The sequence below is a fragment of the Salpingoeca rosetta genome (assembly GCF_000188695.1).
Source record: "Salpingoeca rosetta unplaced genomic scaffold supercont1.30, whole genome shotgun sequence".
NCBI classification, from domain to species: Eukaryota; class Choanoflagellata; order Craspedida; family Salpingoecidae; genus Salpingoeca; species Salpingoeca rosetta.
This window is the reverse complement of record NW_004754904.1, coordinates 346912-371579: the sequence shown is the minus strand read 5'-3', so window position 1 is coordinate 371579 and position 24668 is coordinate 346912. Positions and strand designations below refer to the sequence as shown.

Sequence of the window (24668 nt, the reverse complement as noted above, 5' to 3'; positions counted from 1 at the left end):
CGTCCACAGCACCACAGGAGCGCATGGCCGCTCTGGAGCGCCTGCAACGCGTGCAGCACCAGGTACAGCAGCTGCTGCTGGACGAATCGCAGACCATTCAGCAGCAGCAGCAGATCCAGAACTTGCTCCACCGCGTCCAGCAACACCAGCAACACCAGCAACACCAGCAAAGAGGCGACCGGTCCTTTGGCGTGGATGATCAGACGGGTTTCCTATCACAACCCCAACACCAACCACGCCATCGTCACGGCCTTGCGGCACCGTTTGGGCTGGACACGTTGCAAGAGCAGGAGCAGCAACAGCTGACACCCTCAGGCTCGCCACCACTGCCGTCGCTGTCCACCGCTGGTTTTGGCATGATGGCGCCATCGTCGTCGTCCTCTTCGGCATCAGCACGCGCGCACCAACCGCTCACCTCGTCGGTTGCGAGCTCCATGACAACAACTGCCACGCCAACACCGGCTGCCATGCCGCCATCGCCCTCATCGTCGTCCTCGACTGCAATGGCACCACTGCCTGTGCCGACCACCGCCGCCGTGACGGGCAAAGCCGCCAACCGCCGCTCCCGATCTGCATCCGCCGCGCGCAGACGCAACAGACAACGCTCAACCTCGCTCTCCATCCACGCCATGCGCGCGGCTGCACAGCAGGAGCAGCAGCAGCAGCAGCAGCAGTCGTCATCCTCGTCGTCCTCGGCGGCGGCGCTGGGCGGTCTGTCCATGGCGGAGATTAACAGGCGCCGCGGCAGCTCAATGGGGTCTATCACCCACCCGCTCGCCCCCAACAAGGAGATTATGGAGCTCGCTGCACGCCTCAACTTTGACAGCCGCGCCTCTTCAGTCTCCAGGTGCCACGTTGTGTTTCGTTCTTGTTAATGCTGTGTGGTGTATGTACGAGTGTGTTGTGTGTTGTGTGTGTTTGTGTGTGTGTGTGTGTGTTACACTGTACGCGCGTGTGCGTGCATATGTTTGTGATTGTGTGTATGTGATTTCGTGATTGTTTGTATGAGTGCACGAATGCGTGCTATCACGTCGTTGTGTGAGTGCTGTTGTTCTCACGGAATCGCCCCTGTATTCCCCTTTTGTCCCGCCTTGGAACCAGTCTGAACGAAGCCGCCGAGACACCACAGCCCAACTTCAACTACGAATGTGCACAGGACTACCCCTGCCACCCTTCCCGTTGCTCCAAAAAGGTCAGCAGGACGGGTGTGTGTCTTTGTTTGTTTGTGCTTGTCAGCAGGACGGGTGTGTGTCTTTGTTTGTTTGTGCTTAGGGGTCTGTGTTGATGGTGCTTGTGCTGAGCTTATGTGCGTCTCTACAATCAAACTGATGCCATTGCTAATCAAAAGTCCCCCCCCCAAACACACACACATACGCACACGCACACATACACACACATACACACACACACACACACACACACACACACACACACACACACACACGCAGTCCCACCCGTGCCCACACCCTGATTGCGGTAAAGTCTTCCCCAGTCACAGCAAGGTGCGCTCACAGTCGAACCGACTATCAACATGAATTCAATTCACCACAGCTGTATCCATCCATGTGCTCCTTCCTTTTCGACATGTCCCCTTTTTCCTCCTCATTCGTCTTCTCCTTTGCTCGCCATCACCTCCTGCCCCCTTTTGTCTCACAACCTAACACAACCTAACACAATATACTGCTCGCTTCGCCCCTTCCTTGCTCCTCGTGCTTGTGCTTGTGCTTGTGCTTGTGCTTGTGCTTGTGCTTGCTTGCTCGCGCTCGCGTGTGTTGTGGGGACAGCTTGTGCGCCACATCCGCGTGCACACTGGCGAGAAGCCGTTTCTGTGCCCCGTGTGCAACACGCGGTTTACGCAGCGGTGCAGCCTCAAGACGCACCTGCGGCGCCACTCCCAGCAGGATCTCGCCGCTGCCAAGGAGCGCATGGATGCGGCCACATCCTCCTCTGCCTCTGTCGCGTCCCCTGCGGACCCCACCACAGCCGGGTTTGGCCTCGGCCACGCACAACACCGACACATGGCGCACCAGGACCCCTTTGCTCGCCACCAGGAGCAACAAGAGCACCAGCGGCTGCAACGGCAGCAACAGCAACAACAGCAACAGCAACAGCAACAACAGCAACAGCAACAACAGCAGCAGCAGCAACAACACCAGCAGCAGCATCAAGGTGCTGGTAACGGCCCGCTGTCGGCAATACCGGCCCACCTCACCACGATGCACCGGTGGGGCATGTCCCCCTCCAGCTCCAGCGTGAACATGAGCGGACCGCCCACGCCGCAGTTTGACATTGACGATGCCATTGCGGAGGAGCCCTATGCTGAGGCCGCGTCGCCGCTCGATGACGCCCTCACACGCACGCTCACACATGATCTGCGCATCAGCATGCAGCAGCAGCAGCCGCCGCCGCCGCATCTCGGCGAGCACGACAGCATGCGCCCGTCGGCCCAGGGCCACCAGCACCTGTTCAATGGCAGCGGCAACGAAATGTTGCATGGCGGTGATATGGCTGGCGGCGCGCTGCAGCACCAGCAGCCGCCACCACAGTTCCAACAGCAGCGGCAACAGCAGCAGCAACAACAGCAGCAACAACAGCAGCAGTTTGGGGAGGATGAGTTTGGTGATTTCCAATTCAAGGAGGAGGAAGTGGAAGCTGATGAGGAATTCAACAGCTTCCTGCGCGAGCTGCACAGTGGCAACATCAGCTATGACCAGCTGGATGAAATGGCAAACAACCCAGTCGTTACTTCCTCCTCTTCGTCAACAGACCCCACCACCACCACATCCAGCTCTGCGCACCCGCAATGAACCCCCTTCTCTCATCGCCGCCAAACGAACCTTCAAAACGCCGCGTAATATACACCCCGGGTGTGATTCATTTTATTCTCTCATCCCTCTGCTCGTGCTGGGTGCGTTTTCTCGTTAATTTGACGCCCACCACAGCAGTATTCCTTCCATCATCAGCTCATCGACAACATCGACAACATCATTTTCGCGTGGTGTGTGCTTTTGCTGTATGTTGCGCTCACGCATCCAACTCTCTGCTCTTCCCCTCCTCCTCTATGTTTGTGGTGTGTGTTGCCAAACACTCGTGCACTCGTATGTTTTGTTTTTCGAGAACCGTGGTGGCCATCGATGTGGTGCTTTCATGTTTCCACGCGATTTAACGGACCTTTTCTCTCATTCTATCGTTGTGCTCCTCTCTTTATCACGGGAGCTCAACACATGCACACGTGCACTCACACCCGCATGCATCGCCCCTTGGTGGCGGAAGGTGTGGCCTTGTCACCGCGTTATTCTCTGAATGGTTCCGTTGACGGACCAAATGCGCAACTACTGCCTCCTCTTCTTGACGCTGCTTTCTTGAATGAAAAACGACCACACTTTCTGCGCGCGCGCGCGCGCGCGCGTGTGTGTGTGTGTGTGTGTGTGTGTGTGTGTGTGTGTGTGTGTGTGTGCCCTCCCTCCTTATTTCGTCATTTATCCTTTGCCGTTTTGTTCCTTTGGTGTTGATGGTGCCATGATTTCGTTCGTCATCGCGCGCCTCATGGATGGTGATGATGATGTGACGCGACGCAAATATTTTCTTCTCTCTCTCATTTTGTCCTTTTTGGTGGTGTAGAGACTGTAAGCGCCCCTTTCGGTTTGTTTGCACATTTGTGTTTCTTGAGTTGCCTGCGCATCGCTGTGTGTGTGTGTGTGTCCATCTTATGCTGCCTCCTGCTTTCATTCGTGCGCTCGCGTGCCGCCTTGCAGCATGTAGTTGCTTGGTTGTCATGCGCTAATGTGTCGAGTATTTATCGCTCGCTCGCTTCTTCAGAGACGCAGCAATGAAACAACAACAAAGCAATGGGAAAGAACAGTGACATCATCATGCGTGGGATGTAGTTTGGGAAAGCACCAACACGCAAACAAGCAAGAGCAGTGTATAGTTGCAAGAAGGGCACACACAGACAGATACACGAAACAAAACAAACACGAATCACACGAAGAAACACACACACACACACACACAAACAAGCACACACAAACAAGCACACACACACACACACACACACACACACACACACACACACACACACACACACACAGAAACGCAGAAGTTAGTCGGAGAGCAAGAGGGCAACGCCAGCCAGCGTCCACTTGTTCGGGTGGGCCTTGGTGCGAAGGTCAAACGACCAGACAAAGCCCGGGCAGACGCCCACAGCGACCTGCTCGTTGGCACGGCCACGCTCCTTGGTCTTGAACGTCGGGCACTCGTAAATGTTGCGCGTGTCGCGCTTCTCCACGGGAATGGCCTTCAAGTAGAGGATGGGCATGGTGGGCGTGAGCTCCTTCAGCCGGGCATCCTGGATGATGCCGCTGCCCGTGTCCCAGCGCGCACCCTCCATAAACAGACCGCAGATGTACGAGCCCTCGCGCGGCGGCGTGGTAAAGTCCTCCTTGTTGTACTTCTTCGTCACGTCGCAGTTCATGCACATCTTGTCCAGCGGCCACTCATTCTTGCGCGCCGTCTGCTGCAGAATGGCGGTGAGGAACGACTGCGGGTTGAACAGCCCGCCCAGCCACACCACAGCGGGCAGCGCAAAGTCCGTCGACCACGCCTCCAGGAACTTGATGCGCTCCAGCAGATCCGCATACCACGGGCCAAGCGGCTTCGTGCTCGGGTACGCCATGCTCTCCCAGTTGGCCGGCACCTTGTTCAGCTCGAGCGCGTGGCTCAGCTCCTCCATGGCCTCCGTGATGGTCAGCTCGCCCTTGAGGCCAAGGTCAAGCTCCTTCAGCTGCCGCCGAAGCTCGTTGGTCAGCTTGTTCATGCGCGCCGTCTCCTGGAACGCCACGTTGGAATACGGCGTGCGCTCCTCCGCGGGCAGCCGCTGGTTGAACTCGAGCATGTTGAACTCCTCCGGCAGCTTCTCCAGAATGTCGTCCAGGATGGCCTTGATCTTCTCCTCGCGCGTCTGCCCGGCACCCTCGCCGCCACTCGCCGCTGTCTCCCGCGGCTGCAGCTCAAGCACCGTCGAGAACAGCCGCTGCGACGTCACCGTCAAAAACTCAATCTCCGCGTTGGGGTGCATCCAGTACAGGTAGGGCGACTCCGGCGGCAGGTTCTCGTCAATGTACTCGTGATACTCGTTGTACTCCATGCTGTTCGGGCACAGGAACCCGGGCGCAAGCTCCAGATCCGTGTCCAGCATCTCCGGCCGCATAAACTCCATCAGGTACGTGTTGCACAGGCGCCGGTCAAGGTTGTCCGTGATGTGCCCGCCGTACATAATCTCGCCAAAGAGGTAGCGCAGGTCGGTCCACGGCACGGTGTTGTTGCTCTCCAGGTAGTTGAGCAGCACGTTGCAGGAGATGGTCAGGTCGCCCGTGTTGAAGGGGTAGTTGCGGTTCCAGCCCATGGGCCCGAACTTGCGCCGCTCAAGCACCACCGCGTGGAAGTACACGAGCGAGAACAGCAGCTTGCGGAACTCGTTCTCCTTGGCACACATCTCCAGCGTGTCCTGGTTGAAGTTGTCCAGCGCGGCGTGCAGGTTGGCCTGAATGCCCGTGGGCGGCTCGTTTGTGATCTTGATGCACGCCTCCAGGATGCCCTGGGGAATGATGTGCGAGGCCGCCGTGGACGCGGGCTCCGCAGTCAAAAAGTAGCGGAAGTCGTCGTGCGCCTCCAGCGAGCACTGCTCAAGCTTCTTCTCCAGGCTCGGCAGCCACTTCTTCACCAGATGGATGTTCTCCAGCACAACCCAGTGGCCCTTCTCCGCCGCCACCGTCAGCGCGTTCTCCGCAACAACCTCCTGGCCCTGGCCAAGCGACACCTGGTGGTAGTTGTTGTTGTCAAAGGCAAACCCGAGCTTGTTGCCAAGCTGCTCCACCTGCAGAATCGGGTTCACGCCCGGGGAGAGGATGAAGAAGACGCCCGTGGCGCGCGACGTCTCCTCAAACGTCCTTGAAAACTCCATGACGCGGCCCGCCGTGTACTTCTCGCCGAGCACCTCCGCCACAAACAGCGACATGGCGTACAGCATGCGGTCCGGGCGGAAGCAGCGCATCATGCACAGCCGCTGCATGAGCGTCTTGTTCTTCCACTCGCCAGGGAACTTCTCCTTCTCCGGCACCTCGCTCTCGCAGAACTTCTTCCAGCGCTTGGCCGAGCCCTCCACGTCCCGGTCGAGGTTGGCAAACGCCTCCAGCGCCGAGAGCGCCTTGAGGTTGCCCCACGAGGCGTGGCTCATAAAGTCAACGGGGCTCACCACGTTGGGCACGGACGGCGCCTTGAGCAGAAACTCGAGCTCCGCGGGCACAATCTCGCCGCGCTTGGCGAGAATCTGCAGGGCCATCTGCGAGGAGAAGATGAGCTTGTCGCGCTCAAACAGGCCGCGCGAGACATAGTTGAACACGGAGAAGGTGATGGTCTCCGTGATGTTGTCCACGCGCGCCTTCACCTCCTCCGCGGGCTCCGAGATGGAGATGGCGTGCGCAAACACCACCTTGAACGCCTTAAGCGAGATCTGGTACATGGGGTGGATCTTGTCCAGCTCGTTGATGATGAAGTAGAGCAGGGCGGCGCGCGCGGCGGCGGGGCGGTACAGCTCGCGGTTGCGGTTGATCTCCTCCTCCGTCACCTTGGCCTCCTTCACCTTCTCCGCAATCTCCTCGGCCGTCTTCTTCGTATCCTCCAGGCCGACAACGAGCGCCTCGTCCTGCAGGAAGTCACCCTCCGCAGAAGACAGGCGCGCCAGCAGCGCGTCCTCGAGCTCCTTGAGCGTAATGGCGTACTGGTTCTGCTCCTGCGTCAGCTTGGCCTTGGTCTCCTGCAGGTCCGGGCGCTCCGCAGTGACGACGTCCGCCAGCAGCTGGTCCTCCAGCCCGCTCTGCGTCACGGTGAAGTTGATGAGCGTGCACTGCGCCTGCAGCTCGGGCTTGTAGTGCGGGTTGGCCATCTTCGTGTGCAGGATGAGGCGGAACGTGGGGCTGTACTCCACCTCCTTGTCGCCAATCATCACGGCGCGGCCCTTCTTGATGAGCTGCCGCCCAAGCAGGTTGTCCAGCACGGGCTCCACGTCCTCGCCCAGGTTCTCAATGAGCAGGCAGTCGCCGTTGCCCACGGCGCGCTCAATCGTGTCCAGGTAGCCCTTCTGGCCCAGGCGCACCACACGCAGGTCCTCGCCCTCGCGCTTCTTGATCCACTTGATGCCCTGCTCCTGCGGGTCAATGATGAGCGGCCAGCGCTTGGCATTGAGCAGGATGGTGGCGTTCTCCGTGGACACGCGGTCGGCAGGCAGGTCCTCGTTCTGCCACGAGGCAACCTGCGCGTTGTCCGTGAGGATGGCCAGCGGGTCCAGGCCCTCCGTGCAGGGAATGGGCGACTTGAGCCCAGACTTGAGGAAGGGCACCCAGCGCTCGTTGTACAGCATGTCGCGGTACTTCTTGGTGAAGCAGCCCGTGTAGGAGATGAACGCCGTCACCATGAGCACGTCACCGGGCAGCGTGATGCCCTGCTGCTTGAAGTTCTGCACGGCCTCGCCCCAGCGCTCCTTCTCAGAGGCAAGCCCGCCCACGAGGCGGTTGGCCAGCGAGATGGTGCGGTTGGTGGCGTCGGCCTCCGCCTGGCACTTGAGCTTGGCGTCCGTGGCCTCCTGGAACTCCATCTGCAGGCGGTGCAGCGCCTCGTCGAGCTTCTTGATCTTGTCCATGATCTTGTTCAGCTTGGTCTGCGCCGCCTCCAGCTGCGCGTTGGCCGCAGCCAGCGCCTGCCGCTTGGGCTCCACGTCGCAGAAAATCTCGTAGAAGGTGACAATGTTGCGCGCCCACGCACACAGGCCGGCGGCGGCGAGCGACTTGCCGCGCACAAAGTCCGGGTCAAACTCCGGGTCCTTGAGGTACGGGTACACGGCCTTGAGGTTGGGCTCCGGGATGTTCTCCTTGTCGTAGTTGAGCAGCTTGTCGAGGAACTCGGTGACGTTGCCCATCATGGCCTTGGCGGCCTTCCACGAGCGGTCCTTGGGCACCTTGCCCGGCGCCAGCAGGCACATGACCGCCGCAGAGACGGTGACGACAATGGCTGGCGGCGCGCCGAAGGACTTAAGCTCCGTCAGGTTGTTCTTGTTAAGCGTGTTGAGGGCTTCCTGCGCCGCAACGAGCGCGGGCTCGGCCTTGGCCAGGTCCTCCTCGCACGACTTCTGCTTGGCAGAGACGTCCTCGTTGATGACGCGCACCTTCTCCTGCTCCACAGCAGCCACCTCCTTCTCCTTGTTGACCTTCTCCGTCTCCACGCCAACCTTCTCAATGAGGGCGTCGGCCTCCCTGTTCTTCTGGTCGAGCTCAATCTCCTGCGCCTTGAGCTTCTCCTTGAGGTCGTCCACCTGCGCAGCCGTGCTCTTGAGCTTCGTCAGGCCGTTCTCCATGCGGTCCATGGCGTTCTGCAGCTCCGTGTGCTTCTGCTCTAGCAGGTGCTGGTACAGCGCAATCTGCTCCAGGAACGACTTGGGCGTGGTGTAGTTGTGGCGGCGCTCGTTGGCGAGGAACGTCTGGCTCATCTCGTTGACGGAGCCGTGCACGTACGCCATAAACTGGGAGATGGGGTCCTTGAGGTCCTCGGGCACCTGCTCCACGTCGCCCAGGAAGCTGCGCGACACGGAAACAAGCGCGTCCTCCGGCCACTCGTGGAACCAGTCAATGGACGTGCAGTTGACAATGGCCGGGAACTTGCGCGCGCGCTTGCGCAGCGTGTCGCCGACAGGGGAGAAGCACAGCACAACCTTGAGCAGGCGGCGCACGCGGTCAATGAAGAAGGCCCAGCAGTTCTCCGTCGTGTCCTGCATGCCGGCAGACTTGACCTCGCCGCGCACGCCATCGACAATCTCCGCCTTCTCGTCGTCCGCAAACAGGCCCGGGATCTCGCCAGAGGCAAGCAGGTCGTTGATGAGGACGAGGAAGCCCTCGTCGCCAACCTGGCTGTCGGTCATGAGGAACATGACGCCCTGGCCCTTCTGCCCGGCCTTGATGTAGCAGCTCGCCAGGTCCGCCTTGAGCTCATTGATGCCGTAGCCCTTGGACAGCGTGATCTGGAAGGCGTCAAGGCCGCTGATGGACGCGGCCAGGCGCGAGAGCGACTGCTTACCGGAGCCGCCGACGCCGACCAGGAGGGCGTTCCCGCGCGGGCTCTCCAGGATGCGGTTGATGCGGCAGACGTGCTGCATGGCGTCGCGGAAGAGCACCAGGTTCATGGCCGAGTTGACGTCGTTGTAGTTGGACAGCGCCTCGTTCAGGATGGTGTTGAGCGACTGCATGCTGCTGACCTGCTTGTACTTGGGCTCGCCAATGCCGCCGGCAAAGTGCGTGTGGATGCGCGGCTCCGCCAGCAGCTGCTCCGCCTCCAGGTCGGGGAACGACTCGGTCATAATCTGCTCGCTGAACTTCTTGAAGAGGACCAGGTCCTCCTCCGTGACGAGCTTGTCCGAGTACACGCGCTCGCACTCGTGCAGGAGCAGGCGGGCGACCTGCAGCGGCGTCTTGAACGTGTCCCCCGTGGAGAAGGCGATGCCCTGGAACACGTTGGTGAGGTCACGCAGGTTGAAGACGTAGTGGAACTTGATGGCTGTTGGCAGGAAGGTGCTGGACGCCTTTGTGTGGATCTTGATGGCGGCGGTGATGGTCGGCTCCACCGCCTTGCTCAGCACGCTCTTGCTGAAGCCCGCGTTCTTGAGGTGGCCCGTGAGCAGCTGCGTGTAGATGGTGGTGAGGGCGGCGTCGCCGGGCGGGCTGATGGCAAACACGGTAAAGTGGCGCTGCAGGCGCGGGTTGATGGTGAAGCTGCCGGCCTTGGGGTTCATGCTGGCCATGTACTGCGTGTTGGACACAATCTTGAGCGTGTGCTTCTGGCGGTCGTACCAGTGGTCGTAGTCGAGGTGCTGGCGCATGACCGTGTGCGGCGACGCCGTGCCGTACAGGTCCACCTCGGGCATGTTCAGGTCGTCCACAAAGTACACGAGACGCTTTGTGCCCGGGGGGCCAAAGTTCTTGCCGGCCTTCTTCTCCAGGGGCTCCTCCAGCACGCCCTGGATGGTGTGGTGCGTCGTGTAGTGGTTGAACGACGTGATGGAGTAGATCCACTCGTCGCTGTTGAGCGAGCGCAGCTTGTCGAGGATGGTGGCCGTCTTGCCGGTACCTGGCGAGCCCACCAGCAGCACGGGCTGGCCCGCGTCCACGAGCAGGTCCATCCAGTAGCGCACGCGCACCGTCTCCGTGGTAGGCACGAGCGCAGAGGACATGGGCACCTCCGGGTCGTACTCCATTGGCTGCACGAGCTCGGACCAGGGGCAGAACTTCTTGTCCTTGTTGATGTAGTAGTCAAAGACCGTGCCGCTGCTGGGGAACTTGACCGTCTTGAACTCGGTGACCCACCACTTGCTAAACTCCTCGCGCCAGTCGACCAGCTGGTCCTTGAAGAGCTGGCCGCCAAAGGCCCACACGGCCGCCCAGGCGAAGAAGAGTTCGTAGTCCTCCTTGGGGCAGCCCTCGGGCGTGTGCTCCGGGGTGAGCAGCAGCTCGAGCAGGTGGCACAACGTGTTGACCATGGACCACTCGGTCATCGGGGTGATGGTCTTGAAGCGCGTGCGCAGCGCGTCGAGGCACGGCGGCACGTACTTCTCAAAGAGGATCATGAGGTTGGTGCGCTGCCCGGGGCTCTCCAGCGTCTCAATCCACGACGCAACAAACGGGTTCCAGCCGAGATCGGTTGGGTTGACGAAGAGGATGCCCGCGCGCGACACGGTGGCGGGGCTGGCGTAGGTGAGGTTGGCAATCTCAAACAGGAGGCGCATGGACGGCTGCAGGGCAATGCGCTCGTTGGAGGCGAGCGTGAGCACCTTGTTGTCGTCCATGACCGTGTTGAGGGACTCGATCCACATGGTGTCAATGTCACCGTCCAGCACCATCCACTTGGGGCTGTCGCCGGGGGAGTTGGCAATGTCGCGCATGATGTGCGAGAAGAGCCCGTCCACCCACTCGCGCGTGGCCAGGTTGATGTAGCCGTACAGCTCGTGATTGGTGACCGCCTTTGGGTTGAGGTCGGCCCAGATGGGCTTGCGCCCTTGCAGCTGGTACGTCTTGTTGAGGGAGCGCAGGACGCCCGTCTTGCCCGTGGCGGCGGGGCCGAGCACAAACACAGAGTGGCGCACGTCAAGCAGCTCCTGCAGCTGCACAATCTTGAGCAGGAAGCTGTCCTCCGCCTGGTAGCCGAGGGACAGCACAGCTTCGCGCACCGTCTTCTCAAAGTCCATGTCACGCTTGCGCGGGACGTCCAGGCCGGGGAACAGGTCGCCAATGAGGCCCATAAACACGGGCAGATCCTCGTTGACAATCTTGGGGATGTTGAAGTCGCGGAGGGCGCGCATGAGCACCTCCTCCTCGGAGCGGTCCGGGTCCGCCCGCTTCAGAGCGCCCGCAACGACGAGCACAGACTTGATGGCGCGCAGGCCCCAATCGTAGTGGTCCTGCTTGGAGAGGAGATCGCGGTTGAGCGTGTAGAGCGTGATGAACTTGCGCGCAAGCAGCTTGGCGTCGAGGAAACCTTCGGACACGAGCATAATCTCGCAGATCATGCCGTAGTCGGGCACGACCATGGCACAGGGGCGGAAGAGCGCCTTGATGTTCTCCGGCAGCTCGGTGCGGCCGGCGTAGCCGGGGTTCATGGTGATGAAGATGCCCACAGACGGGGTGAGGGAGATCACCTCGCCCAGGAAGTTGAAGCGCTGCTTCTTGGCGCGGATGGCGTCCTGGATGGTCTTCACCTGCACGGCGACGACAGAGAGCACCTCGACGGAGATGCGGTTGAACTCGTCGAAGCAGCCCCACGCGCCAGACTGCGCCAGGCCCTTGTAGATGTTGCCAACAGACTTGTAGTCCATCTGCTCACTGCAGTTGAACTGTTTGGTGTGTTGGGGGGGGGATGGTGATGGGAAGGGAAAGAGGGTGAGGCGGAGGAAGTTAAGGGCGTGCAAGAATATATAATGTCACAGGGTGAGGTTATGTATGAGATCACCGCAAACCAATCACAGCAGACCAACACCAAATCACGACCGACGACAGAACACGTGTGTGTGTGTGTGTGTGTGTGTGTGTGTGTGTGTGTGTGTGTGTGTGTGTGTGTGTGTGTGTGTGTGTGTATGTACAAGAACAAACCAAACAACCGACTCTGTACCACCAACACACATATACCAATGCATACGCGCATACAAACGAGCAAAACCGACTCTCTACCACCCAAATACATGCACACGCACACATGTCTGTTGGTAACTAACCACGTAGATGGGAAGACTGATACACCTGGAAAGATCCTTGGTGGTCTCTGTCTTGCCCGTACCGGCGGGGCCAGCAGGGGCGCCGGACATGATGAGATGCAGGGACTGCGTGAGGGTGATGTAGCAGCGATCCGTGAGCGGCGTGACCACCAGCCGCGGCACGTTGCCCAGGTACTCGTAGGCGTAGTTGAAGCGGGCATCGCAAATGTGCACGCGGCACAATTTGGCTTGCTCGTCCCAGATGTGGCGCAGCTGGCACTGCCAGTCAAACGCCTCGGCAGACTCCGCCTTGACGTTGATGAGGTGGATGACGACGTCACGGCAATGCACGTCAATGGTACAGATGGTCTGCAGCATGCGGCGGTGCGCCTTGCTCAGCTTGCCCTGCAGCAGGCGGATGAGGTCGTTGAGCAGCGACACCTGCTTCTTGTTGTACTCCTTCATCGCCGTCTCAAAGCCCTCCTCCAGGCGTGAGAAGGCAATGGTCACCTCTGTGGCCCACCAAATCTGCGTGCCCGTGAGCGAGATCTGCGCTGGGTAATCAAACACCCACTCGCGCCGCGGCTTCTCCTCGTAGCCAACGACGGCCTCGGCCAGAATGTCGCGCAGCGTGTCGCGGTGCACGTCCAGGAGGTGGTTCAGCCAGTCCTCCACGCGGCCCTGCAGCACACACTCGCGCGTAAACTCCACGTACTCGCCGTCCGTGGCGTACATGCCGAGCGCGGTGTTGGGGTCGTCGTCCGGCTGCTTCAGGCCGCCCATGGCCGTGAACAGCTTGGCAAGCTGCTTGGCAACCTTGGGCGGGTTGTTGCCGTTGGACAGAATGTCCAGCAAGTCCGCGCCGGACACGAAGTAGAAGCGCGGGAACGCCAGCCGCTTCGTCTCCAGGTACTCCTGCAGCGACTTCTCGCACAGGCCCAGGCGCGACTGGATGTTCTCCAGCTTCTCGTACAGGCCGGCCTTGTTCGTGGCCTCAATCACGTTGGGCGTCTTGGCGGCGTCGTGCGCCACCTCCTTGAAGTCGACGTCAATGGTGTCAAAGCGCTTGCTGTCCTCCGGAAGCTGCTGCCGAATGTCCTCGGAGCCAATGAAGATGGACTCGAGGTGCGACCACGTGCGCTGCACCTCCGTGTAAATCTCAATCACAGAGTCTGCCGTGGACAGCTTCTTCTGCCAGCCAGAGACGTCTTCCAGGAAGTACGCAATGTACTTGGACGTCATGAGGTTCTGGATCTGCACCTGGTTGTCCTCCAGCGTCTCAATCAGCTCCTCAGACGTCTTCAGCAGTGGCGTGCCCGTGGACTTGTGCGTGTCGTACTCAAACTCGAGCGCGCTCCACGTCGCGTCCAGCTCCCGCAGCGTCTTCTCCATGCCCTGCTCCTTGTTGGCGCGGTCCACAATCGTGGCCACGTCGTCCTCGAAGTTGTGCAGGTTGAGCGCGAGCAGGTCGGCCAGCCGCGTGTCCTCGGTCATGACAATCTTCACGCCCGTCGCCTGCATGAGCTGCTGCCAGTGGCGGTCGCGGATGGAGGGGCTCTGCAGCAGGCCGACGGCGCCCAGCGACGTGATCATGTTTTTCACCTCGTTGTCCACGCCGTTGAACGCCTCCCACGCGCGGGACTCCTTGTCCAACTTGCGAATCTCCTTGACAAAGCGCTTGCACTCCATCTCCATGTTCTCCACGTTCACCTCCTTCCACTTTGTCGTCTTCCACGCCGCAAACTCGGAGCGCACGACGAAAACCATGTCCCACAGGTTCTTGAGCATGATGAGCTCGCGCTTGCACGCGCGCAGCTGCTTGTACTCCGGCAGCTTGACGTTGAAGAGGGTGGCGGACTCGGCCAGCTTGGACATCTCCGCGTCCATCTCCAGGTACTCGCGGTAGTGGTTGTCAATCTGCTGGTACACCCGCTGCGCGTCGTACCGCGTGGGTGCCCGCTTGACAAAGTCCTCGCGGAACTCAAAGTTGCGCACGTCAAACTGGTTGGCCTTGCGCTTGAGCTTGGCCACCTCGTCGGCCTGCAGCGGCGCGACGTCGTTGCTCACCTGGTTGGCGAGCTTCTTGCAGTCGGTCCAGCGCTCCGGCAGCTTGTCCAGCTGCGTCAGCACCTCGGGGCCGACCTCCACCTCGTACGTGTTGAGCAGCTTCACCGTGTCGCCGAGCGGGCCGAACATGGCGTCGGTGGCCTCCGCGCGGGAGGTGAGGGCGTTGAGGTAGCCCATCACGCCGACCAGCGCGTCGTAGTCGCCCTCGGGCACCTCCTTGGTCAGGCCAACCTTGGCCGACTCGATAAACGTCTGCAGGTCGTTGAGGCTGGAGGTGACGTGTGTCTGCAGGTGGTTGAGGAACAGGAAGCTCCACTTCTTGATGATGTTGTACAGCTCGTACTTGAAGCTTCGGCTGTCAATCACCAGCCAGCCGTCAAACACGCTCGAGTCGTCCAGGGCCTTCACCTCCTCGGCAACGGCGTTGTACTTGTCAATGTTCTCCTGGAACTGCTCCAGCGTGGGCGGGTTCTCCTCCACCTGCCCGCCCTCCTCCGCAGCGGCCTCAATCTCCTCTTGCGTCAGCACGTGCCCGTACTTGAGGAACTGCTCCAAGAAGTCGTCCATGTCGTCGCGCCACAGGTGCTCGTACTTGTTGCGCAGCGTCTGCTCCAGCTCCAGGGCAGCGTCGACGGCGGCGTTGACCTTGCTCTCCAGCTCGTCCTGCAGGTCCATGAGCTCCTCCATGTCCGCCAGTTCCTCCCGGTACGACCGCCCGCCCGCGTGCTGCGACAGCCGCGGGAACAGCGAGCCCACGTCCAGAAAGTCGGACACAACCTGCAAGTTCTGCTCCAGGAGCGACGGCTGCGGGTCGGTGTCGTTGATGCCGGGCTCAAAGCAGATTTCGGGCGCAATGAGCGACATCTTGCCGTCCTGCAGCGGGCGGTGCTTCTCGCCGCCGTGCGCGTGTGTGCCAGCGCCAGCGCCATGGCGGGCAGCACCAGCAGCGGTGGCGGCAGCAGCAGCGGTCGTGTCAACGTCGCCATCCGCCGCAGCGGCGTTGGCGGCGGCGGTTTCCTTACCCTCCATGCGATCAAGCAGGTAGGCCATGGACACGTGCACGACGTTGTAGAGGCCGTTGAGGACAAGCTGGTCAACAAAGTCGACGTACGCCTGCCAGTTGGGGTCGCTGTGCTCCACGCCAAAGAGCTGCCTGTTCTCCTCAAGCAAGCGGATAAACTTGAGGCCCGTCTTGCGGATCTTGTCCTTGTGTGGCGCCATGAGCTTGGTGCGGTCCTGAATCTGCAACAGGCCGGACTTGTGGTCGCGGACGAAGAGCGGGTCGACGTACCACTCCGCCATGTCCTTTGTCATCACCTCGACGTTGGTCTTGGAGCTGGACAGGCGGTCGCTCAGGTCCTCAATCACCTCCTTCATCTGCAGGCAGTATGCCTCTGTCTCGGACGAGTTCCAGTTGAGCTCGTTGATGCCGCGTTCAAGGTGCGCGTCGATGGCCGCCAACTCCTGCTCCACCAGCGGCGCCTCCACGTCAAGCAGGTGCTCCTGGATGCGGTTGTACTCTGTGACGGCAATGTTGAGGTTGCCAAGCACCTCGTGGAACTGCTCGTTGCGCGCGAAGATGGCTGTTGCGCTGTCGGGGATGTCGTGATTGCCGGCCTTGAGCTTCATCGGGCCCGCGGCGCCCCCGTTCTCCGTGGCCGCCTCCTTGTCCTTGTCCTGCTCCTGCTGCTGCTGCTCCTGCTGCTGCTGCTGCTGCTGGGATGCGCGCTTGGTGCCGGGCGCGGTGGAGGGCTTGCGGGCGGCGGTGTTGGGCCGGGTGGAGACCACGGCGGCGTTGTGCAGCGTCTGCAGGTACTTCACCTCGCGCAGCACGGCCACCAGCTGCGGGTCAAAGTTGACGTGGATGAGGAAGGTGTCTGGGTCGCGCACGAGGAGCGGCAGGGCGAGGTTGTGCTCGCTACGCTCACCAACGGACGACGCCCACTCCTCAAAGACCTTTGCCTCGTGCTGCTTGAAGAGAGCAAGCAGCTCGTCGTGCTTGGCAAAGATGCGCTCAGACTCGGCCGTCTGGAACAGCGGGTGGTTCATGGCCACAAACTGGTCGCGCGGGCGCTGCGTGCGCTGGCGGAACTCGGCAAGCACGCGCAGGCGGCCGGCTGTGTCTGGCATGTTCTTGGCCAGCAGGGGCTGCTGCTGCAGGTCGTCAAAGAGGGACTTGACTGTGTCGAGGTCCTCCTCGTACATGGTGAGCAGCCGCGGGTACTGCGGGCCCACGTCGTCAATGACGTCAGCGCGGTCGAGCAGGCCCATAAAGCCGTGGATGAGCTTGAAGGCGCCCTCCAGGCCCACGCACTGCTCAAAGCTCTGCAGGGCAATGGCGCCGATGCGGTAGTCGAAATCCGCGCGAAGCTCCATGAAGCTCTTGTACTCCTCTTCAAAGTCAGGCACGACAGGGTCGAGGCAGTCAAAGCCTTCGTCGCCAGTGACCTTGCCAAGGTGCTCCCACCGCGCAACAATCGTGTCGTACATCTGCTTCAGCTGGCGGTTCAGCTGCATTGGGGGGAGGGGGTGGGGGCGGCGTGGAGAAAGGAAGGCAAAGAAAGCGAACGATGTGTGGGAGAGTGAGAGTGTGTGCGTGTGTATGAGTGTGTATGAAATTAGGAGTTCTGCGATGTGTAACTGAGCGGACAGGCAGGCAGGCAGGCAGATAGACAAACGAAACGAAACAAAGCAAAACAAAGCAAAGCAAAACAAAACAAAGCAAAGCAAAGCAAAACAAAGCAAAGCAAAACAAACAAAGGACATGTTAAGCACACCTTCTCGCTGCTGACTTCGACCTTCTCCAGCTTGAAAAAGTCGAGGGCGTGCTCAAAGAGCTCCAGGATCATGGTGACGCGGTGCTTAAACTCGTCCAGGCGCGCAAGCACCAGGCGTGTCTCAAACTTCCACGGTGGGCACTCGCCCTGATCGGCCGCTGTGTTGATGCTGGCGCGCGTGTCCGCGAGCAGCCGCTCTGTGAGAGCAATGAGCTTGAGGGCGTGCTGTGGCTTGACAATGCCCTCGTCCACCTCCAGCGAGAACACGCTGCGCGGCTCAAGCGTGTTGTGCACGGCGACGATAATTTGGTTCATCATCTCGCGCAGCAGCACGACAATGTGGCGCGGCGTTGCGTAGTGCTTGGCGTGGCGCCAGACGAGCTCGACCGTGTGAAATGCCGACGTCAGCAGCTTCTCCATGTCCTCAAAGGGTGTCTCCTCGATGCTCTCCAGGTAGCGGCGCAAGGGCTCGAGGTGCGCGCTGATGTCTGTTGCTTCCTCAAGCGCGCTGTGCACGTCCTCCTGCAGCGTGCGCAGCGCCGCCGCGTAGGAGCTCTGCTCGTGGTCGAGCACGGCCTGCATCTTCTTCATGCGCGCGCTGGTGAGCTGGCTATGCAGGCTCTGCAGCGACTTGCACTTTGCCGCCCAAAAGTCAAGCTCAACAAGTGCTGTCGGGTGCTGCCCGTCCATGAGCAGCTGCGCAGAGTCGCGCTTGAGCACCTCGCGAATCTGCCGCGTCCACTCAATCACGCCAGACTCAATCGCGTGCACCATGCTCTTGTCCCGCGCAAGCTCCGCAATAACCTGCTCGTCAGTGTGCGCCTTCTTGGCTCCTTCCTTCTCTGGCTCCTCCTCGCCTGCGTCCTCCTCCTCCTCCTGCTGCTGCTGTTCGTCGTCGCCAGCGGCGCCGGCTTGCGTCTGTGCTGCTGCCGCATCGTCCTCGTCGAGGACCTCTGCGCCGGCGGGCATGGGCAGCGGCATCTGGCCCTTCATGCGCCCGCACAGCACCTCCGTCGTGCTGTTGAGCGCCTGCGCCTGCGTGGAGACGTCTGTGGTGACAACGGCGGGCCACGCGGCGTTGTTGTCTGTGTTGCGCAGGATGGGCATGAGCACGCCCTCCACAAGCGACTTGACCTGGTCAACAGGCGACGTGGACAAATCACCGCAGTACAGCGACTGTTGTCGTGTAGTTGAGGGTGGGGGTGGGGGCGGCGAGTTGATTAAGGGTGGGGTGTGGTCGAGCGGGATGGATGTATGTGAGTGGCATACGCGGGGATAAACGGTGAGACATGTGTGTGTGTCTGTGTGTCTGTGTGTCTGTGTGTGTGTGTGTGTGCGTTCGCTGTTGGCATTCTATGCGGCACAAACACACACGCGCGCATACACACGGGAACGTGTGTACGTGTGCACGGTTCGCATGCACATGCACGCGCACGTGAGCCGGCGGTGTCTCACCTTGTAGTTGTCCTTTGTGATTGTGTCAGCGCCTTGCTTGATGAAGAAGGCGCCTTTCGCCTTGACCTTGGATGGAAACTCAAACAAGGGCTGAAACACGCCCTTTGCATCCAACAAGAACACAATCAAGCGCTGGTCCCTCTGGTCAAAGAAGTCCAACAGCGCTTGTCTGCACAGGGAACAGGAAGTGCGGAGGAGAAGGGGGTGAGGGTGTAGGGATGAGTGTGGTGTGTGCGTGTGGATGAGCGTGTGTTTGTTTGTTTGTTTGTTTGTTTGTTTGTTTGTTTGTTTGTTTGTTTGTTTGTTTGTTTGTTTGTTTGTTTGTTTGTTTGTGAGCGATTGTGTCAAGTTGTGTGTTTGGTGTGGAAAGAAGGAAGAAGACGTAGGTTACGCAGGAAAGAGATGCTGCATCGGGAGAAAGATTACGAACGCCATCACCGCTCAAGCAATGCAACCCCACAACCCCACAACAACGACAACGACAACAACGACAACGACAACAACAACAACAACAACAACAACAACGACAACGACAACAACAACAACAACAACAACAACAACAACTTAAACAACAACTTAAACAACAACAACAACAACAGACACATGCACGACAGGAGAACTGACTTGTATTCCTCAACGGCAATCATCTTTTGCCATTTGTCCATCTTCTGCTTAGTGGTGTCCAGGACCCAGTGGGCCATGAAGTCGGCCCGGGGGTCCTTCCACTCCTCATCGCCCATTACTGCGGGTGATTAGAGAGAGAGTGTGTGAATATGTGTGTGGTAGCGTTTGGCAGCGAGTGCGTGCGCACTGTGTCGCCTTGGCTTGACAGTGGGCTGTTGTGGCTGTGGTTACTGCTGAAGCGGCAGGTGTGTCGTGGAGATGTGTGCGTGCACGTGTGAGCGTGTCGGTGGTTCACGCGTTCAACGTCGGTGGGTATCAATAATAGCTTCAGGTGCTTCAGTTGTGCTGGTGGGGGGGGGTGTGGTTGGTTGGTGATGAAGAGGGCCTTTCCTTGCTGGGAGCGAGTCAAGTCAAAACACAGACTCACTCAAGACCGAACACAAGGAGAACGGCAAACTCAAATCCCAAACCAAAACGAAAGAGAGAGGGGGAGAGATTGATCGGCGATCAAATCACTAGATATGAGAGAAAGCGAGATGGCGGGAGAGGAGAACACGGGCAAAGGGTAGTCGGGTGTGTGTGTTCTCTTGTCTTCATCAGCTCTCTCAACTCAGCGTCCACCTTTGTGTGTATGTGGTCGTGGTGCGTCGTGTGTGAGGGGAAAACTGCCGTTGCCAGCCACAGCGCGAGTGCACAATTTTATTTTTTTTTCCGGCGTGTGTGTGTGTGTGTTGCTGGCCAGTGCGATTTGAGTGGGTTGTCAAGGCATATGTGTAGCACGGTTGTACTTTTAATAGTCTGTCACCAGTGCAACAACTTGCAACGTGGTGCAATTCGCAAATCGCGGCGAGGGCAGTGAGACAGCGTCAGTGGCAGCGTTCATTGACTGTTGTGTGTGGTGGTGCTTTGTATGTGGCCTTCCATCCATCCATCTTTGTTCCCTTGACCCTCCTTGCCCCCTCCTTCTTCTCTCTCTGTACGGGTTTGTGTCCCAACATGACGCGCCGTGCTGTGGATACGAAGCGTCGGATTCTGCTCGAGTCGCAGATCGACCGGTGCGGTCGTGTGTGTGTGTGTGTGTGTGTGTGTGTGTGTGTGTGTGTGTGTGTGTGTGTGTGTGTGTGTGTGTATGTGTGTGAGTGGCAGGTGGATTGCCATTAGTGTATATGCAAGCTCCCGTCTAGCTTGTGCTTCCTACTGTCTCATTCATGTCCACGTGCGTATGCACCTGTTGCTCAACTCACTGGACAACTGCCTTCCTTCTGACTTGCTGTGAGCAGCCTCAAGAAGCACCAGTACAAGAGCAAGGGCCAGTCCATTCTCGACCCTTACATGAACGTCAGTTTGTGTGTGTGTGTGTGTGTGTGTGTGTGTGTGTGTGTGTGTGTGTGTGTGTGTGTGTGTGTGTGGTTCAACTTGTTTGGTGGTTGGTTGGTTTGTTGCACTTGGATGTTCAACGTGCACACGCGAGCGAAAACAAGTGGGATGCCCCTCTAACTCCACTCACGGCCCACGCTGCTGCTCAACAGGTGTTCTGGAAATGGCTTGTTGAGCAAGTGCCCATGTGGGTTGCCCCAAACCTGCTCACCTGGGTGGGTCTCATGGTCAACGTCATCACCACGGCGCTCGTCGTCTTCTACAACCCGAGCATGGAAGAAGGCGTGCAGGTGTGTTGCGTTTGCGTGTGCGGTTGCGTGTGCGTACGTGTGTGCATGTGCAGTTGCGTGTGCGTGTGTGTATGTGGGTGTGTGAGTACGTGACCTGGACGACTTAAAGGTGTGTTGCACTGCCACGAGGCGTTTGGTCTTCAATCAACTCATTAATTGAGCCTCTATTGCCGTTGCAGGTGCCATCGTGGGTGTACGTGTTGTGTGCGCTCGGCATCTTCTTCTATCAGTCTCTGGACAACATTGACGGCAAGCAGGCCCGCCGCACTGGTGCGTATGTGTGTGTGTGTGTGTCCATGAATGTGGCTGTCACCAGGCGCGATGTCGTCAAGCGTTGGATTGAATGCCTGCTGTTCCTTCAACCACAAAGTGCCGTGTGCGCATACCCCCCTCTCTCTCACACACACACGGTCGCTGCCCATGTCACCACACCACCGTTTCCATCAGGGAGCGCCACGCCGCTCGGTGAGCTGTTTGATCACGGCTGCGACTCTGTCTCCACCTCTGTTGTCGTCGTCGGCGTCCTCACCGCCCTTCAGGTGACTGCTTTTGAGACTGTGTTGTGCTGCTGTATGCTGCTGCGTGTTGTGTGTTGTGTAGGTTTGTCTGATTGCGGCCCACTTCCTCGTATTCCCTGCAGCACACGTTGCATCCAAAGCTCCTTGCCTCTGTTCTCACAACAACAACAACAACTTAAACAACAACAACAACAACAACTTAAACAACAACAACAACCACAACAACGACTGAAACAACAACAACCACAACAACGACTGAAACAACAACAACTTAAACAACAACAACAACGACTGAAACAACAACAACTTAAACAACAACAACAACAAACAATCAGGTTGGCAGCTCGCTGCTTGGATTCCTGACGGCTGCGCAAGCCATCTGCCTGTTCTACTTTGCCCACTGGGAATGCTACGTCAAGGGCCGCGTTCACTTCAACACGTACGCTCACGAAAGGGGCGGAGGAGGAATGTTTGTAGTGGAGTTGTGTTGTCGTGTGTCATGATGTGGTGAGGTGTATTGTGTCTTTGCAATGGGTGGACGACCTTGTTCAACGTTTGTCGTGCCGCTATCGCCCCTCATCCAACACACACACACACACACACACACACACACACACACACACACACACACACACACACACACACACACACACACACACATGCGCAGGGTTGATGTGACTGAGGCCCAGTGGACGATCATCATGGTGCACCTGCTCACCGCCATCTTTGGCGAGGGCATCTGGGGCGCTGAAGTCTTTGGTTTTCCCGCTCGCCAGTTTGTCCTCGTCCCAACGTGAGTCGCGCTGTCTCTGCGTGCCCGTGCGTGTGCATGTGTGTGTGCATGTGTGCATGTGTGTGTGTGTTCGTGTGTGTGTGCCCGTGCGTGTGCATGTGTGTGCCCGTGTGTGTGTGTGTGTGTGTCCGTGTGTGTGTGCGTGTGCATGTGTGTGCGTGTGCATGTGTATGTGTGTCTGTGCCTTTATTGTTTGCTTGGTTTGTTTTGCTGTTCCCTGTGTGTGTGTCTGTGTGGATTTCCAAGACATGGCGCTGCTTTCCTTCGTGTTGGTTCCACCTTGTCACCTCACGACAACCCTCTCTACCCAACTCGCCCCAACTCTCCGCCTCTGCAGGCTGGCTGTTGCTGCGTTCACCATGGCGTCCTACTACAACTCCATCTGGGAAGGCGGATCAGGTGACACTGCACATCACAGCCAACCGCGCCCTCTTCGGAACACCATGCGTGAACCTCTGTCTCGCTCCATTGAGGCTTATCGATTGCACTCGTGCAAGTTTCCATGTTGTATCTGAAGTTATACATCCCTCTAGCACACCCAACTGCACCACACACCACCGCGTGTACGTACTAACGGTTCATTGTCAGCACAACAAACATACTCAGTCACTCACACTCACACACATACACACACACATACACACACGCATACACACTCGCGCGCGCGACGTGTGCAGGCCCTGCGAACACATCAGCGGCGGCAACCGGCATCCTGTCGCCCATGACCGCTCTCGTTGCGTGGTGCCTTGGCGTCTGGCACATGCACAGCCTCGAAGCCGCAAGCGATGTGCGTGTGTGCGTATGCGTCTGTGTGTGCTTTGTTTGCGTGTGTGTGCTTTGTTTGTTGTGTGCGCTTTGGTTTGTTGTGTGCGCGCGTTTGTTTATGTGTTTGTTCGTTCGTTCGGTTGTTTGGTTCGTTTGGTTTGTTTGTTTGTGGTATGCCTGTATTCGTGGTACATCTTGCAACAATTCTTCACACTAACACCACCGTCATCACCACTACCACCACCACCACCACTACCACCACCACGATGACAACACCTCCACCACTACCACTACCACCACCACGATGACAACACCACGATGACAACACCTCCACCACTACCACCACCACCACCACGATGACAACACCGTCAGCTGCCGGCCATCTTCATCCTCGGCGCGGGCTGCGCATCCGCCAAAATCACGTGCCAGCTCATCGTCGCTCACATGACAAAGGTGCACTCACACACACACACACACACACACACACACACACACACACACACACACACACACACACACACACACACAGAGCAGTGCTTGTTTTACGTGGCTCTCTGTGTGCGAGTGTGTGTGTGCGTGTGTGTTGAGTGAAGAGATGTATTCTGTTGATATTGATGCATGAGTGTTGATTTTCCATTCATCAGTACACATGCTCACCGGTCATCGCACGCACACGTGCCCACACAACACCACACAACACCACACAACAATACCACCACCAGTCGCCCGTTCCGCAGTTTGACATTTCGCACGCGGTGCCGCTCCTGTCGTACATCAGCGCTGGCGGCACGTTCTTCATGGACGGCCACACGTTCCTCCTGGCTGCCTGCATCTTCTGGTTCATCGACCTCTGTACGTGTGGGGGTCTTGCGCGCGTGATTGGTGGAAGGCGGCTGCCGGCTTGCGTGCTGGCATTGTGTGTGAGATGGAGGCAGTAGTGGTTGCACTGGTGGTGGTTGTGGTGGTGGTGGGTTTGCACCACATTTTTCCTCTTCGCGTGTGCACTCACCAGTGGCGTGTTGACACACACACACACAACACACGCACACACAACACACAACACACGCACACACAACACACAACACACGCACACACAACACACACTACTACAACTACAACAACCGTCGCCACTCCACAACAACTACAAACACCATCACCACCCATATCAGGGATTTACGGCATCCAGATTTGCCTCGACATCAGCCAGAGCTTTGGCATCAAGGTGTTCAGCATCACCCCAAAGCCGCAGCCCGACGACGCTGATGCGCACTGATGTACACGAGTACGCATGCATGCACACGCACTCGCACACGCACATACACGGCTACACGTGTACGTTTGCTTCGTGCATTAACGTGCATGCGTGTGAAATGCAACAAACTGCCTCATTTCTGTGTGTGTGTGTGTTTGTGAAAGTGTTTACCCGCACGCCGTTGAAGCGTTCGCCCTTCCTGCCATCGTTCTCAGGCTTCAGCTTGTGTATTCCAGTTGTTTTTGTCTTGTCATTCCACACCACACCACTGTATGCCATTTCGCTTTTCTCCTCAAGCCACCACCACCACCACCAACAACAACAACAACACCTCTTTTAGCATCGCGCTGTGTCGTCTTTGTCTCTCCAATACACAACTCCTCTCTTCCAACAATCACGAAATGAACACGCAGCCGCAGATCAAAGCCATAAGCGACGTAAGAGGCACACACACAGACACACAG

At 58.7% G+C, this 24668-nt stretch overlaps 3 protein-coding genes across 3 annotated transcripts in view; 2 read left to right on the top strand and 1 right to left on the bottom strand.

Annotated features, from left to right (window-relative positions):
- PTSG_09911 (uncharacterized protein) overlaps positions 1–2807 on the top strand; it is a gene marked incomplete at both ends in the record, with an annotated part of 3534 nt that extends 727 nt beyond the window's left edge. Inside the window, 4 exons of the mRNA XM_004989209.1 lie at positions 1–847; positions 1102–1192; positions 1449–1502; positions 1785–2807. The exon at positions 1–847 is cut by the window's left edge and continues 727 nt beyond it. Coding sequence (XP_004989266.1) covers positions 1–847; positions 1102–1192; positions 1449–1502; positions 1785–2807 — 2015 coding nt within the window. The remainder of the gene's footprint in view (positions 848–1101; positions 1193–1448; positions 1503–1784) is intronic.
- A 976-nt stretch (positions 2808–3783) lies between these two features.
- PTSG_09910 (outer dynein arm heavy chain beta) lies at positions 3784–19886 on the bottom strand. The gene is made up of 5 exons (XM_004989208.1): positions 19210–19886; positions 18586–18754; positions 17131–18306; positions 12308–16864; positions 3784–11929 (listed from the first exon to the last, which is right to left on the bottom strand). Exons 1-5 carry the CDS (start codon positions 19323–19325, stop codon positions 4103–4105), a joined length of 13845 nt encoding a protein of 4614 aa, XP_004989265.1. The 5' UTR covers positions 19326–19886; the 3' UTR covers positions 3784–4102.
- A 122-nt stretch (positions 19887–20008) lies between these two features.
- PTSG_09909 (uncharacterized protein) lies at positions 20009–24623 on the top strand. The gene is made up of 12 exons (XM_004989207.1): positions 20009–20264; positions 20490–20547; positions 20739–20876; positions 21056–21146; positions 21324–21415; positions 21730–21833; positions 22062–22187; positions 22525–22586; positions 22865–22974; positions 23325–23405; positions 23675–23804; positions 24122–24623. The coding sequence occupies exons 1-12, from the start codon at positions 20206–20208 to the stop codon at positions 24223–24225; spliced, it is 1155 nt and encodes a 384-aa protein (XP_004989264.1). The 5' UTR covers positions 20009–20205; the 3' UTR covers positions 24226–24623.
- The last annotated feature ends 45 nt before the right edge of the window (positions 24624–24668 follow it).

Coding starts and splice junctions, on each gene's coding strand:
- PTSG_09909 (XM_004989207.1), top strand. CDS start 20,206: ATGACGCGCCGTGCTGTGGATACGAAGCGTCGGATTCTGCTCGAGTCG. Junction 22,587..22,864: donor CATCTGGGAAGGCGGATCAG/GTGACACTGCAC, acceptor CGACGTGTGCAG/GCCCTGCGAACACATCAGCG. Junction 23,805..24,121: donor CTTCTGGTTCATCGACCTCT/GTACGTGTGGGG, acceptor CACCCATATCAG/GGATTTACGGCATCCAGATT.
- PTSG_09910 (XM_004989208.1), bottom strand. CDS start 19,325: ATGGGCGATGAGGAGTGGAAGGACCCCCGGGCCGACTTCATGGCCCAC. Junction 18,755..19,209: donor ATTGCCGTTGAGGAATACAA/GTCAGTTCTCCT, acceptor TTCCCTGTGCAG/ACAAGCGCTGTTGGACTTCT. Junction 18,307..18,585: donor TCACAAAGGACAACTACAAG/GTGAGACACCGC, acceptor ACACGACAACAG/TCGCTGTACTGCGGTGATTT.